The 23,591-nt window shown below is 40.3% G+C and overlaps 2 protein-coding genes across 6 annotated transcripts in view; one reads left to right on the plus strand and one right to left on the minus strand.

Moving 5' to 3' along the window:
• Positions 1-15,920, minus strand: part of Casc1 (cancer susceptibility candidate 1) — a 59,405-nt gene extending 43,485 nt beyond the window's left edge. For 3 of the 4 annotated variants that reach the window (XM_013511448.1, XM_013511447.1, XM_005379097.2), the window contains exons 1-5: positions 15,838-15,920; positions 14,129-14,146; positions 6,278-6,350; positions 4,721-4,812; positions 2,349-2,450 (exon numbers count right to left, since the gene is read on the minus strand). In XM_013511448.1, the coding sequence (XP_013366902.1) occupies positions 2,349-2,450; positions 4,721-4,812; positions 6,278-6,350; positions 14,129-14,146; positions 15,838-15,840 (288 nt within the window). In that variant the 5' untranslated portion in view covers positions 15,841-15,920. The remainder of the gene's footprint in view (positions 1-2,348; positions 2,451-4,720; positions 4,813-6,277; positions 6,351-14,128; positions 14,147-15,837) is intronic. The other variant, XM_013511446.1, reaches the window with a different exon arrangement.
• Positions 15,921-15,995: 75 nt separating this feature from the next.
• Positions 15,996-23,139, plus strand: Lyrm5 (LYR motif containing 5). 2 transcript variants are annotated; one of them, XM_013511449.1, is made up of 4 exons: positions 16,006-16,104; positions 20,352-20,439; positions 22,063-22,151; positions 22,230-23,139. In XM_013511449.1, the coding sequence occupies exons 3-4, from the start codon at positions 22,101-22,103 to the stop codon at positions 22,449-22,451; spliced, it is 273 nt and encodes a 90-aa protein (XP_013366903.1). In that variant the 5' UTR covers positions 16,006-16,104; positions 20,352-20,439; positions 22,063-22,100; the 3' UTR covers positions 22,452-23,139. The 2 variants fall into 2 exon arrangements, with proteins under 2 accessions (XP_005379155.1, XP_013366903.1); XM_005379098.2 differs by lacking the exon at positions 20,352-20,439 and having other exon boundaries at positions 15,996-16,104.
• Positions 23,140-23,591: the final 452 nt, after the last annotated feature.

The following is a 23,591-nucleotide window of genomic DNA, read 5'->3' on the forward strand; positions in this document are numbered from 1 at the left end:
GCAGCCCCCCGGAAGCCCCTTCACAGCCTGGCCCACTGTGCAGCCTTCTTGGGCTTCACTCTTCTCTACAAGGAGTCAGTGAGCCTGCAACCCTGTTCTACGGGTGGGATAGCCTGGTGTGGAATGCTTCCAGCCTCAGTCAGGGAAGCTCTACTTCAGATCCAAGTGACTATGCCAAAGGGACAGCTCCTTAGATCAACTAGATCTAGCAGAATTTATCTGAGCAAAGAACAAAATAACCCACGAATCTCACTGTTTCCAAGATCAGAGAATGTTCCAAAAATTCAAACCAATGACGTATCAGCAAATACCTGTAAGAAAATGTAGGCCAGGCATGGGGTTGCATGCCTGCAGTCCCAGGACATGGGAGGCTGAGGCAGGAGGGTCCCCGAGAGTTTGAGGCCAGCCTGGGCTACATGGTGAGTTCAAAGCTACACTGAACTGCATAGTGTGACCCTGGCTCAAAACAAAGAAAAGAAACCAAATCCTAGAAAACAACTTCATTGGCTTCAGCAACCAAGCAATTGTTTAGTTAATTATCTAGAGGTTCTTCTAAAACAAACCAGTGCTCAGTTACTGTGATAAGACTGTAGTGGCTTGGTCTGCTGAGGTGACACGAGTGTCCCCATCCCAATCCATGGCTTCCCAAGAGTTTTATTAACACACTTTTATATTATAAAGACAGAGCTCATAAACCAACCTCTGCCAGCTTCAAACTTTTCTTCATGGCCTCACCGTTCTCAGCCTCCAGAGAATTGAAGAGTTACAGACTTGCTCTGGGTTAGGCTTTGGCTTAAGGAAATGGTGTGGCTAGTTTAGTCTTCTGTTGCAATCACTAAAATTTCTACATGTCAGCAACAAGGTTGCTGTGCTCTTTCACTACCGTGTTCACTGGAGTAGCACTTTTGTGATTTCCTTCTGAAACTTTTCCCTTATGCTGGTGTGGTGGTGCACACCTGTAATCCCAGTACTCAGGAGGCTGAGGCAGGAGGATTGATCCAAGCTTGAAGCCAGTCTGGGCTATAAAGTGAGTTCAAGACCAGCGTGGTACTACATAGCAAGACACTGTCTCAAAAAACCAAAATCCAAAACAAAACAAAACAAAACCCCCCCAAAACCCAAAGAACTTTTCCTTTGCATTCTTAGCTTGATGGTTTAGATAGCTTTCAGCTCTTTCCAGCTTGGAACAAAGCTTCCTCATTCTCTTAGTTACTTTCTCACTGCTGAGACAAAATACCTGATACTCACAAGTTAAAGGAGAAAAGTTAGATTTCAGGTCACAAGTCTGGAGAGGTGTCCGTCCCTGGTCAGCTAGCTCCAAGGCAGGGCAGCAGGGCAGCAGGGCAGCAGGGCAGCAGGGCAGCAGGGCAGCAGGCATGACCAAGAGGGAGCACCAGCCTTCCTTTGTCACCACCCCTCTTTTATTCCATCTAGGCTACAAGCCTATTGATTGGTGCCAACCACACCCGGGGGGTCTTCCCATCATCCTCACCCAGAATGGTGCTAAACCGATCCGTAGGCTAATTTAATTACCACACACCTTTAATCGATATTCATATACTCTAGATCCAGCCACCTCTGAAAAGCTTACTTTTCAGAGCCGCATAAGGCTTCAGGGTGATATCTAAACACAAACCATAATGCTCACTAAGCTTGAGCGTTTCTAGCATTTGATTTGAAATGAGGGCCCTACAAATCCTTCTTTTTCTTGAGCACTCAGAGGCCATGACATGGTTCTTAACTGGCCTAATTTCAATACTGCTGTGTGTCCGGGAATAAGGAGGCCCAAGGGGGAGGGGCGGGGGCACAGCAGAGATGGGCCGCTCAGCCATTGGTCGCACATTTACCAATTCAGTGCATCATCTAAGATGGGCACGATTTGTTCAGCTCCAAATGATTACAATAGTAAGAGTAATGATTACCGTAGTCACTGATCACACATCGCCCTAACGGATATAATAATAATGAAAAAGTCTGAAATATTATGAGAATTACGGTACACAAAGGGAGCATATGCTGTTGAAAAAGACAGTGCCTGTAGATTTGCGTGGCAGAGGTGTCCACAATCCCACAATTTGTGAAAACTGCAGTATCAGTAAAGCACAATCACATGATAGACAATGAAACAAGCTCTGCCTGTGCAGAGTCCCAACAACTCATAGTCAAGGGATATAAATATTATGGCTGACAAGTAGCTATCTGCAAAGTTTTATCAATTTACTTTACAATGGGCACTAGATTTATCAGGTGAGATGGATAAATATATAGTTTCTCAGGAGCAAAATGGGTCTCAGCCTACAACGTCCTCTTCCCAGAAGGACTGGCCCAAAGAAAGAAATTTGTCTTACCTGAGAAAGAGATCTAGTATCTTGCTTCAATTTCTCTGCTTTAGGAAAACACTCCTCTAGAGAATAAAGTTCCTCGAGTTCTTCGGGTCTCCTTTGTAGATCCTATTTCACAGGGATAGACAGACTGATCTGTTTTTTATGTTCCAGTTTTATGTTCCACAGGCGGCAGCAAGAATTTATCTGACTAAATACACAACTTCGAAATGAATACTCAGTTTGAATACAAAGTCTATTTCTAAGACATTTCATCTGAAACAGTGGTTTCTAAAGTGTGATTGCAGGACTTTTGGTAGGTCCCCCAAACTCCTTTGAGATCTGTGAAGTGCAGTCTGTTTTTGTAATAATATGAGGGTATCATTTATCTTTTTCACAGGATGTATTTTGCACTAATTTGCACAAGACGATGGAAAACTTTTGTGCCTTAGCGTAGTCAAGGCGGGAGCTCTAACCTGCACTGGCTTGGGGTCTGGGACAGCGAGGGGGAGGGGCCAGTTTCACATATCAGTGACCAGAGGAAGAGGTAAAAATTATAATTTTATGAATACTCAACCCTAAGTTCTGCACATATCCTTTCACTGTCCATTGTGGCAGAATAGGGAGCGTACCTGGAACACTTCTGCGTATCAAAGGACAACAGTGTCTCGAAGAACGGCACCCTTGTGCAATTATTTGACTATTTTGGCCCACATCCCTGCAAAACTGAATGAACTGAGCATGCTACTTTAAGAATGCAGCTCAAAATATTTGTTTCAAATGGTAAAATTAAGCTTTCAAGTAAAAACTCAAACTTAAAAAAAAAAATCTAGCACTGTGAGTTTGATGGTTTCTCAATCCTTAAAAACTTGTAATTTGATTGGAGAAGTTAATATCTGTGACTTTTTTGATAGTGAATAACAATATAAATCAACATTTACAGGTAAATAATTCAATGAATAAAATTTTTCCAAGCAAGCAAGGTATGCAACTGCAAAATCAGGCATGAAAATAAAATCAGGTCGGTATGCAATACAGAGCACTGTCTTAATATAACAGAATTTAAACAGGTCATTGATATAATTTCTGATTCCGTATTAAGGAACTGCCATTTGCTAATCTGAGCACCCTGGGATGCACCTGTAGCTACTTGGAGACGGAGGAAAGATGGCTTGAGCCCAGGAGTAAGAGGCCAGACTGAACAACATCATGTCTCATCTCACTGGGCATGGTGGTGCACACATGTAATCCCCAAACTTGGGAGGCTGAGGCAGGAGGATTGCTGTGAGTTACAGGCCAGCCTAGACTATATAGTGAGTTCAAGGCCAGCCTGAACTGCACAGTGAAACCCTGTCTCAAAAATCCCAAAAGGAGGAGGGGAGGAGGGAGGGAGATCCAGTCTCAAAGAAAAAGAAACTACCATTTGAGTTTTGGTGTAGTATTCAAGAATGTCCACAATTATCTGAAAGGCTGTTAAAATATCCCTCCTTTTTTCCACAACAGCAAATCTGAATGAAGCAAGATTTTTCTTCATACGCTTCAACAGAAACAACACATTACAACAGCTGGACTACTGAAGCTGACAGGAGAATCCAATTTTCTTGTTAAGTCAGGTAGTGAAGAGAGTTTTAAAATATAAGTAATGCTATTCATTTCTCTAAAAGACACGTAATTTTCTTTCAAAATGTTGATGTTTTGGCTTAGGGTTAGTAAAACTTTTTTAAAGTCAATGTTTAATGCATATTAATATGTGCTTTAAAATGCATCAGCTAGGCTGGGCATGGGGTCACATGCCTGTAATTCCAGCACTCTGGAGGCTGAGGCAGGAGAATCACTGCAAGTTCAAGGCCAGCCAACACTACACAGTGAGATCCTGTCTCAAAAAAACAAAAACCAGAAAGTATCAGCTTTACTCTCTAATATGGTGACTACTGATAGATGTAATCCATATAAGCAAAAGCTCCTTGGGAGATTTTAATTTTTAACATTTTAATGCAGTTTTGCCCTGAGACCAAAATATTTCAGAACTACTGATTTAGCAAGAAAAAAAAAAAGAGAGAGAGAGAAGTAAAACTAAAAAGAAGAGTGGAACTTGAATATTTTGAAAATAATTTTGGTCCCCGTGAAATCTGCATGTAAAATAGATTCACGCCTGTTTCCGTGCGGTGAACGGAGGCTGCTTCCAGCTCAGTCCTGGCTCTGCCCCTTCCTTAATCGCTGACTCTCTCTCTGCCTCAGGTTCCTCATCTGTGAGGTTGGGGAATCCTGCTACTCATTTGATCCGGTCAGGCCAGTCCGCAGGGGACTAAATCCAACCAGTGGTTATGAGCCGAGAACCATGGGCGGCAATGCATCTGATAGCCGGGTTATCCTGGAGAACAGTACTAAGGTTTATTTACTTTTTTTTCAAGTTGTTGCCATTTTTCTTTCTCAATCCGCTGTTTTTCAAGCCTTTCCTGTTCTTCCTTCTCAGATTTCAAACGGGCTTCCTCTAAAGACCCAAACAGAGGGGAAGGAGAAGTAAAAATGATTAAGATGCCATATAATATATACACATATCACTAAAAAGTAAATAGATGAACTCAGTGATTACCTAGCTATATTTTTAGGCCCTTAAGATTATTTATATTTTCAAGACATGCTGGAATATCTTATCAAAGTCATAATTTTGTCTTGTGCTAAAAATCAAAAAAGTGCTAGCTTTTGTTCCTTCAAAAGAATAACATGATTTTCAAACTTTACAGCCAAAACAAATGGTTCCACAATGATATATCTCTTCTCCAAAAGTTTGTAATAATTCAATAATGATCTCAGTCCATAAAATATGACAGCTCTATCATGGGGAATTAAGGTGAGATGAAGTCTTCAGAAGATATCCATAACTGTGTGACATCTACATCAGAAGAAATCATCCTAACTTTCTCTTGCTCTATTAAAAACAATATAAAATACCCATTGATGAATATAAGTTTACCCCAATGTAATAAATCAGTCCCTAAAATATAGGTCCTGAGATTTTATTCTTACCATAAGTCATCTAAAAAAAGGATTTATAAGATTATACACTAAAAAATAGATACAGAACCTGAGTCTCATAAAAACCTGAATATGAATCTAAATATGATGTTCTAAATGTTAAAAGTTACCACCTTAGGGATACTCAGAATTTTAAAATCACATTTGGTGTTTTAATTAACCAATGTTTTTATCAATTTTTAATTGCTTGATTTTTTAAAAATAAATGAAATTGACTTTTTTTCTTTGAGATAGCGTCTTCCTCTACAGGCCAGGCTGGCCTTGAAATCATTATGTAGCCCAGGCAATCATGGGGATCCTCCTGCATCAGCCTCCCAAGCGCTGGGCTTACAGGCATGTGCCACCACACCAGTGAGATCGGCATTTTAATTAGGCAAAAACATCTTGTAATTGCAAGAACATAAACTGTTACCTGTGTTTCTTGCTAAAGTATATTAACCATTTTGAATGAATTCCAGTTTCAAAATTCTGACTGCACAATCAACACCAATGTCCCTAATTTCATCAGTAAATATAAATACTGCAAGATAGGGCTACCCGAACTAGCAAAGTAAAATCAGATGATCAGTTCAAATTGAACTTCAGATAGACCATGTGCTTTTCAAAGAGTGTAAGTATGTTCGAAATATTGATCGGGAAAATTACCCGAGATTAACCGATGTTGATCTGAAATGCAAATTTAACTGGGCTCCTGTGTTCTATTTGGCAATATTACTTCAAGACACAGGAAATGTGGTTGGTGTGTACAAACGGATCTTTCTCCGTGCCCACTGACTGGTGGGCATTCACTATAAAGTAAATTTAAATTAGAAAAACTGATGAATTTTGAAAAAAAAAAAAAAACTGATTGGATTACAGAAATACCCACCTATCGTTAGTCTCCCTTGTGTATGAAAATAGAACCACTGTTTATTTTGTACCTTCCTCTTTCAGTCGCTTCTCCTCCTCCTCTTGTAGCTGCTTCAGTTGTTCGGCTTTAGTGATTTTCTTTTTCTATTGCCAGGTTTAACAAAGACCACAAGATATAAAAAGGCTATTAGCATGCACCCGAGTTACTTAAAAACATACTTCCTTAAGTAGTAATGATGAAAAACACTTTTGCTCGGGAAACATATCTTTCATGCATTCACTCCACAGATCAGACTGCCGTTAGTACAAGGTCTTGACTCAGTGCGTTGAACCACAGAGACTGGAAACAAACTAAAATAAGCACATAAATTATACAAAACCAGGGACGACCTAGAAGTCTCCTATGCTTGGAGGTCACTGGACCAGGGGGTGCCGTGCTCTGATGAGTTCTTAGCTGAGTGTGTTGCTGGGTGGAAGGCCTGGCTGGAGGTGGCCACCAAGGGGTGACCCCGGCTCCTCCCTTTGCTCCCTGCTTCCAGGCTGCTCTGGGCTGAGCAGCTCTCCTCCACCACGCCCTTCCACCAAGTCAGTTCTGTCGTGGACACAGCTGATTGGATTTGACTGGACTCACACCATGACCTGAAATAGACCTCTCCTCCTTGAAGTTGTGAGTGTGAGGAATTTTGTCCCAGCAACGAAAAAATGTCAAGTATATGCAATTTAAATCATGCTTTCATGACCAGTTTTCACATCTTTAAAAAGCAAATCTCATCTTGTTGTTACAAGGAATAAAGTAAAGTGTACATTAAAAACAGTTTGAAAACTGTACATCTACTTAAAAAAGAAGTATTTTTGACTAGTAGATAACAGTTATTTTGCTAGGAGGATTGTTTTTAGTAACAGAGCTCAAGTACGACGTTTGTAGAGAAAGTGGTATTTAATTTCACGCTCAAAGGATTTTAGCACTCAGGGGAAGACATCCCAAGAAAAGAGAAATGCAGCTGCAAGATACAGAGTTGGAAAAACACTGGATTAGCTAACAAATTCAGTGGGCTCTAGCACTCCTGGAAAAGATGATGGAGGAAAGGCAAATAGCAAAGAAAGATCGAGCTCATGCTGAAAATTTGGACATTGTTCTAAGAGAAATGAAGAACTCCTAAGTGTTTTGAGAAGGGCTGCAGCTCCTAAGAATATGAGTTTTGAAAACTAACCTCATGTGGGAGAAATATAAAGATGGTATCATGTTGGCACCTATTAACAAGAGTTCATAGACTAAAATCTTGGCAGGGGAAATCAGAAATGTATAAGCTAACCTTTTAATAATTAACATGGGAGGAAAGAAGAGGAAGGAATCAGAGGGGCGTCTGAAAAGAAACAATGGAATCCTAGAGCAAGAATGTTTGAAAAAGGAATCAAGAGAAATTTACATATAATTTGTAGGAAATGCTGATAGATAATTTGTTTGTTTGAGACAGGGTCTCACTATGCAGTTCAGGCTCTCCTTGAGCTCACTTTCTAGCCCAGGTTGGCCTCAAACTCTCAACAATCCTCCTGCCTCAGCCTCCTAAGTGCTGGGATTACAGGCGTGCGCCACCACGCCTGGCCTGATAGATAATTTCTGTTGCTCAAATAAAACTTCTTGTCAAGTAATTTTAAGGTGGCCATGATTTTAATGTCAAACTATCAGGTCTCCTTTTATTCATAGAAAACCATCTTTTGGCAAAGCTGAGTTTTTCCCTTGATATACATTATTAAGCATTTACGTTACCACTGTCTGATTATGCTTCTCCACACCCTCCTTCCCAGACTCCTTTGCTGCTGGCTTTTCCTGCTCAGCTGTAGCTAATCCATAACTTGTAAAATTACAGTATTTGTTCACATACTCCCCATGTGTTTCTTCACACATTTTAACTTGGCACTGAAAACTTTTCATCACAAGCTTAAGGAGCTGAAAATACACTTTCGAGTATAGGATCTATAAATGGAAACTTTTCTAGCACTATTAATTAAATCCATGACTACCTAAAATAAGTCTTATGGAAACTACATACCAGAGCAATTTAATGAACAATACCACCAATCTTAAAAAGATGACAAGCTTATCTTTAATAAAAAAATTTAGTTCTTGTTCTCTTTGGAATTATAGTTCCATTCTACCTTCCTCACAGAATATAACCCTAAGGTAATCCACTTGAAAACTTTTGTTGAGTTTCTGTTCATGTTTATTTGCTACAAGAATATGTATGAGAGCTTAAAACATTTATTTCCCTTTTCTCTAAGTATTTTAATTTTTCCCTGGATTGACTTAATTTTATATAATTTTCAATATACACCAAAGCAGTATAACATAAATTATAATTGAATATTAAACATAAAAGTAAATTTTTCCTAGATATACATCTTTTTTTCTTTTTTTTGAGACAGGGTCTCGTTACGCAGTTCAGGCTGGCCTTGAGCTCACTTTGTAGCCCAGGCTGGTCTTGAACTTGCAACAATCTTCCTGCCTCAGCCTCCTGAGTGATGGCATTACAAGCATGCACCACCACACCTGGCTTGGCTTGGATATATATCTTTTAATGGAATTAGTTGGGGTTCTTCTTTCCCATGGTTAGCTTTACCTGTTACTAAATGAAAAAGATTCAGATTGTTTTAATTTTTAAAAGCATAAGGAATAAGAAATCTGCTTTATATTACAAAGTCAACAGGAATAGTTTACAGCAACATAATTCAGTTTTTAACTCCTTCCATGTCATATGCCAAAAATGTATTGAGTTATCATAAATTATGTAGGCCTGGTAGAGCCACTGAATGCTTGGCATATGCCCCCTAGAGCCTGAGGACCAGACTCCAGAGCAGCCTCCACCCACATGCCTAATGCTGCTGTCAGCTTGGTGTGTCCCTCCCACACCCTGAGGACCTAAGACTCCTGACTCCAGCAAAACGCCTGCAGACGAGACCACCAAGGCACTTGTACACGGTTGAACACTGGTGGTATTATACCTGAAGGACTCACATGGAAACCTCACTTGTGTGTCCACCCAGCACCAAGCCCAAGACACCCTACTTAACCAATACCTTGGGACCCCCCACAGGAACATGTTTTTCCCTAAAATAACTATAAAATCAGAAGAGGTGAGCATTTTGTACAGATATTGATGTAAAACATAAAAAAGCAAGGAAATGTAACATCTCCAAACTAATTCAATAACCTTCTAGTAGCAGATCCCAACTAAAATTAATGAAAAAAGAAGAAAAAAACAAAACAAAAAACAACAATACTAAATCTCTGAAATGCCCCCCAAAGAGTTCAAAATAACCATCTTAAAGAAAACCAGCAAGATATAAGAAACTGCAAGACAGACAATTTAATATCAGGGAGGTAATTCACGATGTGAATGAAAATCCAGCAGAGACACAGATGTCGTAAAGAACACAACCAAACAGAAATCTTGGAGCTGAAAAATTCAACGAGTAAAACACAAATGCAGCTGAGAGATGAACAGGTTCAAAATCTGACTTGAAACTGGACAAATGTTCTGAAAAGTCACTTTTCAAAAGGAGAAATACAAGTGGCCCACAAGCACACAAAAAATATTCAACAGCATTAATCCAGGAGAAGTGCAGATCAAAACCTAAATGAGATCTCTCACCCCAGGCAGGATGGCTGTGATTAAAGACAAAAATGCCAAATGCTGAGGAGGATGTGAAGGAGGGGAGGGCCTGAACCCTGCTGGTGGCGTGCCTGTTGAGTGTTAATCTGATTCGAGTAAGTGACTGCTTGAGAAATGCCTGGATCACGGGAATGCTGTACCCACCAGTGGGTGAATTCATTCCTGTTCATCACTGACTGTGCTGCCAGGAGGCAGGACCCAGCTGGAGGATGTGGATCCCTGGGGATGTGCCTTTGGAGGGATGTCTCCTGCTTGCACTCGTCCCTGTGCTCCACTGCCTTGTTGCCATGGGTTCGGCAGTCTTCCTCTGCTGTGCCCTTTACCATGCCTTTCCTGCCTTGGACCACCATGGACTGAACCCTCGTAAACTGAGCCAAAAACCACCTTTCCTTCTTTAAGTTCTAGTTTTCAGTTTTTCCCAGCAATGGGAAAGCTAATACAGTGGGAATGTTACCAGCGCAGCCACTGTGAGAAATAATATGGAGACTGCTCAACAAACGAAATAATGATAATAATAACAACTGTCATATAACACAGCAGTCTGACTACTGGGTATACAGCTGAAAGAAAAGAAATCATTTTGTCCAAGAGACATCTGCACTCTCATAGTTATTACAACACTATTTATAATAGCCATGACATGGAATCAATCTACTGTCTGTCAATGGATGAATAGATAAAATAATATGCAGTAGAATATTATTCAATCATAAAAAATGGAATCCTGCTTTTGCAACAACATCAATGAGCCATGAGGGCATAATATTAAATCAAATTAGCCAAGTACAGGAAGACAAACACTGTATGATTTCATTTACAGGTGGAAGCTAAAGAAGTTAATCTTGCATATGTATGAAGTATAGCATGGTTGCTAGAGGCTAGGAAGTATAAGCAGGAGAGAGAGAGATAAAGAGTAGCTAAGAGTAGCTGGGTAGTCTAGGTGTGATGGTGCATGTCTGGAGTCCAAGCACTTGGGAGGCTGATGCAGGAGGATCACCATGAGTTCGAGGCCAGCCTACACTACATAGTGAGTTCAGGCCCAGCCTGAACTACATGGTGAGACTTTGGCTCAAGAAACAAAAAATCAGGCCAGGTGTGGTGGTGCATGCCTGTAATCCCAGCACTCAGGAGGCTGAGGTAGGAGGATCACTGTGAGTTTGAGACTAGCCTGGGCTACAAAGTAAGCTGAAGGCCAGCCTGAACTGCATAGTGAGACCATGTTTCAAAAAGATAAAACAAACAAACAAACAAACAAACAAACAAGCAAAAAGACTGGTTGGCTAATAGGTACAAAGTTACAATCAGATAGGAGAAGAAAGTTCTAGTGTTCTACAGCACAGAAGGAAGACCACAGCCAATATTTCAAGAAAAGAGGACCTTAAGTGTTTCCAATACAAACGAATGACAAAATAATTTTTGAGGTGATCCACGTGCTAGTTATCCTGATGTGATCATTACACATTGTGTCCATGTCTCAAAATATCACACTATAGTGCAAATATATACAATTATGTATCAATTTAAATATTGTACCTAAAAATAATTATGATGATTTTCTTATTTTTCTTGATAGTTGTCTTACGTAGCCCTAAATAATATAGTTTTTTGGTTTTGCATTTTACACACATTTAGCAAGGCATGACAGCACATTACTGTAATCCAGCACTCTGGGAGGCTGAGGCAGGCAGAGTGCAAATTTAAGACCAGCCTAGGCAACTGAGTGACTTAGTGAGACCCTGTCATAAAATTTAAAAAAATTAAAACAGGCTGGGGGTGTAGCTCAGTGCAAAAGTCCAGGTTCAATCCCTAATAATGCAAAATAAACAAAACAAACAAAAAGCTTCAAGTAAATGTATACAGTTATAGCTTGGCTTCTTATTGTAGGAAAGCATACATAACATAAAATTTGACTATAGACTGGGTGGAATACTAGGCTATGAAGTACTATCTGCTTAGTGGTGCATCCCTATAAATAATCCCAGGACCCGGGAGGCTGACACAAGGGGATTGCTGTCTGAGGCCAGACCCTCTCTCAAAAAAACACTAAATATGTAAATAAATGTATGTCTGTGTAAACCAATGAATGACACACAGGGCCCTCCAGAACGCTCCTCCCTTAAGAATGTTTCCAGAGCCTTCCTAAATTTTTTTGAGTTATATTCACAGCCTCTAAGAGTATCAGGTTAGTAGTGGGTACAAGTGACTGATAAAGCAAACATGGAAGGCACACAACAGAACTCCTTGAGCAAATATTTAATTGTATAAATACTGAAATACACATTTATGGAAGCATTTCTTTTAAGGAGTCAAGAGCCATATGTTTTAAGCATCGGTGGATTACATGGAGTTTCACATATTTATTCAACAAATATTGACTGAATTTCTACTATGTGCCAGGCACTGTGTGAAATGCTACGGCTGTAAAAATAAATGGCATGCTATTGAGCTTGAAGAGCTCGCAGATATAAATACATGAGAATTGAGTGTGCAGTTGCCCCTTGGTATGGGCATGAGGACCCTACGGCTATCAAAATCCACAGACGCTCAAGCCCCTTAGGGAAATTGGCACAGAATTTCCATAGAACCTACACCCACCCTCTCGTATACTGTAGGTCATTGCTATGTCACTTAAAATATCTAATAAAATGTAAATGCTATGCAAATAGTTGTTAAACCATGTTTTTTAGACAATAGTGGCAAGAAATAAAGCTCGTACATGTTTAGTCAGTGAAGACAGTTTTTCCCAAAACACTTATCATGTCTTCATGGTGAAAATATTCAACATCCTTTCTTCTAGCTTTTAACACATACAGTATACAATGCTATTTATAGTTATAATTTTTTTAAAAATAGATTTTTTTAATCTGTGGTTGGTTGAGTTCATGGGTGTAGAATTTATGGATTTAGAAGCTGACTATAATTGATTTTGCAAGAGACAGTGCTGGACAATTTTACAGAGAAATGGCCTTTGAGATATGCCTTAAATGACTCACTCCAAGCCTAAGTTCACGTTTGAACTAGGTAGGGAAGTACAGCATGGGGTTTGATCATGGTCAGAACACTGACAAACAGAAGACTTTTTTGGGGTAGCTGCTGCTGAGCCCAACCAACTGCTGCCTTCTAGGACTACAAGAAAAAATGTTATTAAAATTTCTTGCCTTTTTTTTTTTTTTTTTTTTTTTGAGACAGGGTTAGCTTTGAGTTCACTTTGTAGCCCAGGCTGGCCTCGAACTCGCAACAATCCTCCTGCCTCAGCCTCCCCAGTGCTGGGGTTACAGGTGTGCGCCACCACGCCCGGCTGCAACTGAGTTTTACAAAGAAGGAAGAAATCTCTTCCAAGCAAGCAAAATATGTTGGTGCAACCTGGCCCACTAGTCAAAAGATTATAAACTCTACTTTAAAATATAAATCTACAGTCTGGGCATGGCAGTGCATGCCTGTAATCCCAGCACTCGGGAGGCTGAGGCAAGAGGATCACAGGAAGTTTGACACCAGCCTGGTCTACAAAGTGAGCTCAAGCCCAGCCTGAACTGCATAGTGAGACCCTATCACAAAAAGACAAATATACATAATGTATAAAATGAAGATGAGAAAAGGGCATTCAAAATATATAGAATAAACACATCCTTTATAGAACTAAAAGTTTTACACAGTAAGTCATATTAATTTAGGGTTCAGTTTTTAAGTCATAGCAGGTTTTCTAGGTAAATTTTTTGTTTATTTGGAAACAAAAAAAGTGTTCCTAACCCAAGATTTAATATAGCAGAAATAACAAAAACCCTCAAATATAGATACAGGTAAAACTTAATGGCTTTTAAAAAAAATCAATTTTTTTTCTTTTCTCTTCCTTCCTTTAAAAGAAAAGGATAAAATGGAAATAAAGCCTTGTAAATAGGGAGGGGAAGATGGGTTGAAGGGAGAAAGGATTTGGAAAAACAGAGAAATAAAAGTATATCATGTACAGGTACAAATTCCCTATAATGAATATGATCATTATGTATTTCTAAAATATACCAATAAACCTAAAAAAATTAACAGTTATATTTAAGTGTTTTTGTGTAACTTGAAATATGTCAAATTTGAAATATTTCCGTAGTTGTGAAGGATTATCCTATGATTTAAGTAGCATTAATGTCTAAAAAGTAAATTTAGTAAACTCAAACGAACTAGAAAATTATTTTAAAATTCCCTGACAATTCTGTTTATACAAGGTGTTCATAAAACTATTTTGAGAAAATAATTTATACATACCTTTTTTTCTTTGGGACCCTAAAAATTGGGGGGGAAAATTGATAAATTTTAAAAAGAATTCAGACACTTTTACCAAAAGTACAATGATTATATAAATGTTAAAAGTCAGGAGAAGCTAGGTAAAAGGCATAAAAGAACCCTCGGTACCATCTTTGAAATTTTTCTGTAAGTCCAAAGTAACCCTAAATTTAAAAAGCTGTTTAAAAAAGAATTCAGACAAAACTATAAGTACATATAGAAAAAGCTAAGGTAAAAGTTCATCCACTGAAGTATCTTTGAAAGCAAATTTCACACGGTTTCTTATGACAATCAATCAAAGATCTATATTTAATGAAATGCCCTGTCACTAAATAATGTCGGCCAAAAAAGAACTAGTTTAAAAGGTTCCCAAAGAACTGTGCACAGTAGCACACACCTGTAACCCCCTCATGCGGGAGGCTGAGACAGTACGATCACTACAAGTTCCGACTCTAGAACGGTGAGACAATGCATTTCTATTGTGGTACTTGGTTACTTGTCAGCCCCAGAAAACCGATACAATAAACAGATCTGGAGCTGAGCTCCTGGAATCTGCAGCTTTAACAAGTACTCCAAGTGTGGCATGGAGGTTCCATGGGCCACAGCTAGAGAACATGTCTAGACGGATCGAGAAAGAAGAAACTCAAGTCCACGTTCAAAGTGCAAGGAGGTGCTTATTCTCATAATTTGCCAGTAGTTTTAAATTGGTTTAAGCTCCATTTGCATTCTGCCAGGAATACACACCACTATTCCCACCATTTGTGGTAAGCTCATATTTATATTTCAAAAGAGTTGCAAAGCACCATTTCTTCTGTCTTCCTTCTAATTTAATCATTTCCAACATTGGGTGACCTCACCTTAGATCCTTCAATTGTTACAGTTATAAAAGCATACTGCAGTGAATTCGTTTAACCTCCCACAGCACGACTGTCACATTCACCTTTGTATCTCCAGCTTCCAGCCCAGCACCAAACACGAAGAATGCCTTCCATACCGTCCCTTCATTACCCATCAAATAACTGAATGAGTAATTACATTTTCCACTGCCTGTGATTTTAATCATAAAGATCTCTTGATGAAAATCACATTTAAGAAAACGGGAAAAGAGATCATCTCAAGCAACATGTTGGTTTCTCGCCGTGAAGACGTGATAGCTTAGGGCAGAAAAGCAAAACAAGAAGCTTTATCACATTTAATGCAGACTGAGTACTTTGAATCACAAAACAATTCACATTCCTACAAAAGACCACACCAAGTAACTTTTTAAAGCAGAGAAAGTTATATCTATTTTGAGTTAACTACCAAGGAGGTATAAAACATCTTCTCCAAGTTGCAATAAGAGCAGTTGAGTGGGATCATCTATCATTAGGAGAAATTATGGGGACCGGGGACACAGTTCAGTGGCACGGTGCTTGCCTGGCAAGTGCAAGGTCCTGGGTTCGATTCCTGGTTCAAAACAAAAAACACCCCCGCCCCCAGAAGTTACTGACTTGAGACCACGTTTACGGTCAGGGGGTTTAGGATACCGTGTCACCTTTCTGACCACCTCCAGTCTCCAGAAACTGAGTTAGGAGGTTTTTCCTAAACAGATCCCCTGTACAATACGAAAGACTCTTATCATATCCTTCAACACCGGGGAAGCAGAATTAATTCGCGCCTCTTCACCAGTCTTTTTCATCTTCCCCGCTCACCATGAGGAGGCAAAAGCGCGACCTTCACACACCGCCAAGTCGGAGCTCTGTTGTGTGGACACAACGCACCCGGGTTGTCAGGACGACAGGCCACGCCCACCCAGCCTCGACGTGCAGGCGCAGGCCCGCCCACTCCGGCCGCGCAGTCGCACTGGGGCTTCTCCGCTGGGCCGGTGAGGAGGAGGCGGTCGGAGGCTTGTCCAGCTGCGGCGCGCGGGAACGCGCTTGGGTGTTGTTTTCCGGGTCCTGGGATCTGGAGGCGGTGAAGTATGCTCTGGGAGAGGACTGCTGGGTGTTGGAAGGGGTTTCTGAGCGTCTCCTTGTCTTCCTGAGGGGTGTCAGGGCGAGTGTTTCCGGGAGGGTGCTGGAGAAGGCAGGGGAGCAGGAAGGCGGTTAGGGCAGGCGACGGCCACTGCAGCTGAGGCCACTGCAGCTGAGGCCACTGCAGCAAAGGCCACCGCAGCTGAGGCCACTGCAGCAGAGGCCACCGCACACGGGGGGCTCTATTGGGAATGGAGACAGACACAGATTGGCTCCGCCAGGGTTGGTTACTTTGAACACACAGTAGCCAAGATCCTTGTGCAAAACTCACGATATTTTCCCCACGGGCAGCCCTCAACAACAACGGGAAATGTGCTGAAGCAGTTCCTGGTCAGAGCATTCCTGACAGGTGCAGACTGCTGAGGCCCAGCAAAACTCACTCAACTGTTTGTCCAAGGTCACAGACTAATTGCACAACCTCCAGCAGTTCAGTCTCCTCCCCACGGGAAGAAGCACTGGCACCTAAGACCAACCGCAAAGCTAGGACAGATTAAGCAAGGCTGTTCTGTTGCCAAAGCCCAGCTGAATTCTCTTAGGCCTTTAGGACCTGTCTAAACCCTGTTCTAGCACGAAGTCCACAGAAGTTCCTGCCACTGTTTATCATCTTTGGATTCTCGCTCTGTAGTGCTCTGACCCTTCCAGCGTCGTTTACAAGATTTATTGAGATATAAGCAATACTGATGGAGCTGGTCTTTATGTGTAAAAGTGTTATTATCCCCATTTAAAAAATCTTGGTTGTGTAATAGTTGACATTGCACCTCCCTCCAGATCTTCGTAGTTTCATAACTAACTACCTTACTGTTAGTTTCATATAGAATTCTAGCACAGCTTACCATAGTTATTTTATATGGAGGTAAGCTTTTGTTTTAAATTAATTTGTCAGTGAAACTCCTGTTTCATGATACACAACTTCAGTCAACCCTTACCTAGGATTGCTGGCTATTAGGAAGCCTAAGTACTTTAAATTACCCAAGTTAACCTCAAGACCGTGAATCCCCAGGGGAGAGGACTCAAATTCTCATACTATGACTGTCCCTCCTGGGAGGGAGGGGACTTACATGGATGTGTTAAATTCTCTTTTTTTTGGTACCTGAAGTTGAACTCAGGACCTTGCACTTTCCAGGCTATGCCACTGAGCCTAGCCGTGGATATGTTACATTCTGAAATGCTGAATTATGTTCTACCAGTCACTATGCTAGAAGGGATTACAGCAGTAAGCACTGTTGTCCTGTGGTACTTCCTGTTTGGGCTTCATAAATTCTAAGGCCTGTTTCCTAATGTCAAGTTACCTCTGGATGGGTGTAGTACCTGCCCCTTCTACCAATACTTGTCCACCTCTTTTACCTCACTTGTGTGTGCCTTCTAGACTAAGCTATATCCCAGCCTTTACCAGGAAACTTTCTTGCTACCTGTGTCTCCAATTATTTACCTACCAGTGTGTGAAGCTTTCTAGTCTTAACTAGTTTGAGGAGATAGTGCTTCATCTGTTTGAACAAGTCCTTTAGAACTTAATGAAAAGAATGAGGTACGGCCTTTCTTGGGCAGTATTTCCTTAGCTTTTTATTGTCATCTGAACTTCAGGTGAATTAACTTTGATCACTGTAGCTTCTGGTACAGTGACAATTCTGTGTTAGCCAAGGACTGGAGCTGGTAAAGTCTTATCCCATCAATTTTAAATCACTGGAAAAAAAAAATTAATGGGGATTGCATCTCCTCGTCTACCACACACTTCCAAGTTCTCAGAAAAATGGGGGAGTTTTAGACCTTAACCTGGCTTCCATGACTTCATGGGGGTTGATCAGCAGACTAAGTCCCTGCTAGATTTAAATTGTTTCCTAAAATCTAAGTAGACCTATTTTTCCCATTGACTAAAATAAATCTAAATGTCTAAGGGTTAACTGTACCATAAGAAACTGCTTTAATTCACATAAATCAGCCTCAAAGAATTAGACAAGTTTACTGTGGCCACACTAGCTATATTTTTGCTAGGTAAATCTTTTATTATCCATAAAAAATTCGTGTAAACGCCAACAACTAGCCAAGTATGGCCCATGCCTGTAATCTTTACACTCAGGAAGCTGAGGCAAGGGAATTGTGAGTTCAGGCCAGCCTGAGATACGGAGTGTATGTCACTCTTTTTGTTTGTCACAGACAGACAAAACCCTCAACAGCTTAAAGGTACACTTTAGCCTGATTGCCCCAAATGCTTCAACAGTGATGTATTTTGAATTATATGAAGCTATGCTCTTTGACAGGCATTGAGCAACGGTAGCACTATGTAAATTTATTTTTTTCATTATTTACAAACCACATGGTTGTGAGCAGTCATTCTATAAAAATAAACACTGCAGTGACTGCCACAAAACTTTTTCTGAATGAAATACTGCGGTTACTAATATAGTGGGTTAAACATACCCATCTAATTTTACTCCCTTCCAGAATTCCACTAAATCTTCCTAAAGGGATAAAAATAAAATGGAAAAATGGGAAAGGTGATGACAGCAATAAAACTTCAGAAACTGGAAAGGAGATGAATGAATGTGACTCAGCAACCAGGAGAGGCCAGTTTACTCTGTGAATTCTCAGATGGCGCTGGATCAGGGGCCCTGGAATTGGAAATGCGAAGACGAAGTGAAAGCTATTCGAGAAACACCTGAAGTAACTGTACCCCTCACTCCTATGGAAGCCTGGAGTAGTTTTATTTCCGGACAAAGTAGTGCTAGGGCATTCTTGGGCTATACCAAAGTACGGGAGAAACAAGTGAGTTTAGGTATACACAATGCTGAACGCAAAGCCCCCGTTCTTTCCTTACTTTTTAATGTTTAATAGGCAAATCCTCAGAATGGTAGACTGCTCCGGGAAACTGACCAGCCCAAGAGGAACAATCCAAGATGCTGATGTCAGAGGTCCCTCAGGGAAAGGCCCACTCAGAACAACCTAAGTCCATGGTGGTGAACCTAGGCGTGGCACATGTGTATTCTCTTCAGATGTTAATGTATGAGCTGTTTTTCCTGAACTAAAACCTCGAGTTTAAGTGCAGTGTTGGCACTTCATGATAAATAAATGCAGTGTGGGCACTCTGTCTCTAAAAGGTTCGCCATCACTGAGCTAAGTGCAGCTGACACTCTATGCCTAAACCATGTACCATCAGCCCCTGACTGCCGAAGGTTCGAGTCGTCAGCCTTCACGCATATGAACGGACCTCACATTAGGAAACTTCGCAGATGCGAACAAATTGCAGAAGTAGCTCACGTGTCTGCCAGACAGTGTCACAGTGGTGCTGCTCTGTACTTATTTACTTATTCATTTATTTATTTGTCTTTTTGAGGCAAGGTCTTGCTATGCAGTTCAGGCTCGTCTTGAGCTCACTTTGTAGCCTATGCTGACCTTGAACTCCTAATGATCCTCCTGCTTCAGCCTCCTGAGTGCTGGGATTACAGGTGTGCGCCACCACGCCTGGCTGCTGTGTGCTTATGTATAGTGTGATAGTGTACAGGGGTACAGAGTTCAATCAGAGCCCAGGATGGCCGGAAGCAGGAAAAGCAGTGGTGCTATGACTAGGACTGCTAGGAAGCACAAAGCAGTAGCCCTGGAAACAAAGACAAAAATAACTGAGATCGGACTGATGCGAAGAGAGTCGCTTGTTCTTGTAACATGAATTGTTAACCATTGGCGTATTGGGGAGCTTAACACAGAAAAGAGAATCTTCTCCTCCCTGTTTCACTAGTGGCTGGAAATCAGGTCTAAGTTCTGCACCTGACTGCACATGCTTCAGTTGTGGAGAGCTGAAGATTCACCCTTGATGTTGCCAGCTAACTTGAGGGAACCTGTAAATCCTGGGGAAGAAAGAACCAATCTAGGACTACTTGGTTTTCGTTTAGAATTATTTTCCCGCAAGCAGAAGTATTGTACCTTTCCTTACATTCACACTTGCTGCTCAGGTTGTCAAAGCCAAATATATTGTTTGGGGCAGTGTTCTTAGGGGGGCAAACTGAAGAGTAACTAGGAAGTCATTATCTTGGTAGAGATGGCAAGAAAATAGAATTGGAGAGGGGTATAAGAGGGCTTCCAAGACCGTAATTATCAATTTCATAGCTTGAATGATGGGTACCCGGATGTATGTTTAACATTAACTTGCACATACATATTTTAATACTATTTTTTCTTATGCCTAATACGTATCATTTTAACAGCTGACATTAAATACAGGAGAACTTTGGTACTTGCCTCTCAGATTGTGGAAGATGAAAATTCTGCCACAAGGTCTAAAGGAGGGGGCAGGTAAAGTCATGAGAATGTACGTTATCCTTTAGGACTGAACCAACATAAAAATATCAGGGAGATTTATTCAGCAGTGAGTTTTAATTGGATATGATGCTACGATTTTTATCTGCATTTAACTATAAAGTAACCCTTAAAACTGATCTAAAAATGCTAGTTTGGCTTCTTGTGTGACCTTCCAGATACTTGCATCCAAAAGCTGTGGGTGGGGCTGAGCAAGGGATTAAGGTAGGGCGGTAGCCCAGCAAGGGTGTGGGAGCACAACAGGAGTGAAGAGGGAAGGCCCAGGTTGCTGGGGTGGAACAGGGAGAGACTTCCAGAGGGGGATGTGGAACAGCTAAGTTGTCTGAGCCAGAGGAGGTGGGGGAATAGGGTGTGTCGGGGGTGCTCAGCGCCTTCTGGCACTTGGTGGCAGAGCCCAGAGTAGTGTGCTGTGGTGACAGTGACGGGAACTTCGTTATATAGTGGGAAGGGGAGTGATGATCCAAAAGGTAAATTGAGGATAGTGGGAACCAGATTTCTCGTTGTTGGATGAGAGCTGTGACCGGTAGATAAAAATAAAATTGAGAAGAAACCCTGTAGAGTGGGAATTGAAGGTTACTGATTTACAGAGAATGTAGATACACACACATCAGCTTCTCACATCTACATGTGTATCATTTGTAACTCTGTCACTTAAGAGGTCCAGACAACCTAGTAAGAATGGGCACTTCTAGCACCCAGATCTTGATTCTTAATAAATTCCTTCTAAGTAGTACTTTCCACTCACTGCCAAAAGCACCTTGGAGAAATAATTTTACAGTGGTGAATCTTGGCAAACATCCTTTCATCAGGCAGTGGAACCCAAGGGAACTGTGTCTGCCCAACAGGACACAATGGTAGAGTTCTTATGAGTTAAATCATGTAGTAGGAATTGTTTTCTAGGTTTAGGCTGTAATGGTGCCTTTGGTCTAACAGAAGGAACAAATTACACATACAGAACCGCAATTGCCGTCACTGGAGGCTCCTCACAGACGCCCTTGTAGGTTGCCCATTTCACCAGAAGTCAGAGCCCATCGCCACGGATTACCAGCCTGCTTGAGTCGACCCTGTTTCTTCTAGCCTAGGATAGTTTCTTCTAGCCTTCCTCTGTAAAAGTCCTGGTAGATTTGATCAGGACTTTTAAGTACACCCAGCCTTGACTTGAGGGCAAAGTAAAGACATTTTTCTTTTTGATGATAAGGAAACTGCAACTCAGAAAGATTCAGTAAACTGTACAACACGTTATGCAGCTGGGATCCCAATCCAGTTCTAGCTCATTCCGCTGGCACGAAAGGAGGTCCACCTACATAGCTACTATAATCTCTTTCCTCACATACCGGCTCCTTCAGAGGGCTTGTCACAGTTCATACTTCCCTTGTGTGCTTGTTGTTTCTCTTAGAAGAAGGTAGTTCTGTAAGAACAGGTTATCTTAACCCAGTATGTTTATAGCTTATCCCAATACCCAAAACATAAAAGTGCTCAATATTTATCAACTATAAAAAAGCAGTTACGATTTTCCGAGTGTCAAAGGTCCTTTTTTCTTTGACTCTTTAAGATTACAATGGAGTACTTGTAAAATAGCCTTTTTTTCCTTTTCTTCAGATGTGTTATTTACAAAAGTGGATTAATTTCCATGATAAATGAAAATGGCCAACTCATTAAGAGGAGAAGTATTGAATCTTTATAAAAATGTAAGTAATTATGTTGCCAATTTCATGAGTGTCGTATGACATGGATTATTTCCATATATATAATCTTTCTTTTTTAAGCTGCTGTATCTTGGACGGGACTATCCAAAAGGAGCAGACTATTTTAAAAGGCGTTTGAAGAATGTTTTCCTTAAAAACAAGGATGTGAAGGACCCAGAGAAGATCAAAGAACTTATTGAACGAGGCAAATTTGTAATGAAAGAGCTAGAAGCTTTATACTTCCTTAGGAAATACAGAGCTATGAAACAACGCTATTATTCAGATATCAACAAAACTAACTGATCATTACTTTAGATCAGCTGAAAATCAGTGCCAGCTGTTTGTATATACCACACACTGTGAAATAAACCTTAAAAATGGCAACACCTATGTAAAAAAGAAAACCTGAGCTGCTTTGCTGATCTAAAGTAACTTTTGATGTTTACTGATACTAAGAGCTTTGTCCACAACTCTGTGGTGAATTCTTATTACTAAAATAGCTATGTTACCAATTGTAAATGAGTATTCAATATAATACATTTAATTCTTCATTTTACTGATGAAAGAACACCACTCAAGCAAAATAATTTCTCATACATTTATTGCTCTTAACATTTGAAGAACTTTTATTTTTGACCCAATTTGGTACACTGAGGCCAGTATTCAAGGTCTGTTACCAAACCAAACAGACCTTAGTAATGATTTAAATGCAATTCTAGAAATAATATGAAGATTATGTCAGACCTTAAAAGCCTGCCAATGACTAGCATTACATAACTTCAGTTATTTCCACTAATTTTACTGCTGGCTCCCTCTGGGTCTTAGATAACCAGCTGTGTATCAGTTGTCTTCTTTCATAAAATGTAATAAATGTTACTTTACTTTTATTGTCATAAAAGCAGTTTGTTTTGCATCTACTTTTAAGTGGGTTAACGTGGCAGTGGACGGAACCCTAACATGATTTTAAGTTTAAATAAACACTTAAAACCTATATATAATATTCTTAGTGCCTTTTAAAAATAAAGAATATGTCTAACTTTAGAGCTACTTTTTAAGATTCACTGGTATTCTTACCTTGGTGTCTGTGGGTTATAAAGTGTTCCATGTCAGTTGTGGGGCAAATGTTCTAAATTTCCATCAAGAAATATGTATTATCTAGGCCAAGGGTATAGCTTAGTGGTGAAGCATTTGCCTAATATATTTAAGGCCCTAGGTTCACCCTTCAGCACTTTAAGTGGAAAAAAAAGATTAAAGAAGAAAACAAATACACACTATCATAGTCACCATAACTATTTTTTATTACATTACGATAGGAGTGGTACAGTTCATGACAAAAATATTACAAATTTCGTATCACTTCACAGCACATACTCCTATAAACATTTAAAAGTTAATTTTAATTAAAAGAGTGGTCATCTTTAAATTTAATGTTTGACATGACCA

Source organism: Chinchilla lanigera, unplaced genomic scaffold, assembly GCF_000276665.1.
Source record: "Chinchilla lanigera isolate Chin_1 unplaced genomic scaffold, ChiLan1.0 scaffold00012, whole genome shotgun sequence".
Classification (NCBI taxonomy): Eukaryota; Metazoa; Chordata; class Mammalia; order Rodentia; family Chinchillidae; genus Chinchilla; species Chinchilla lanigera.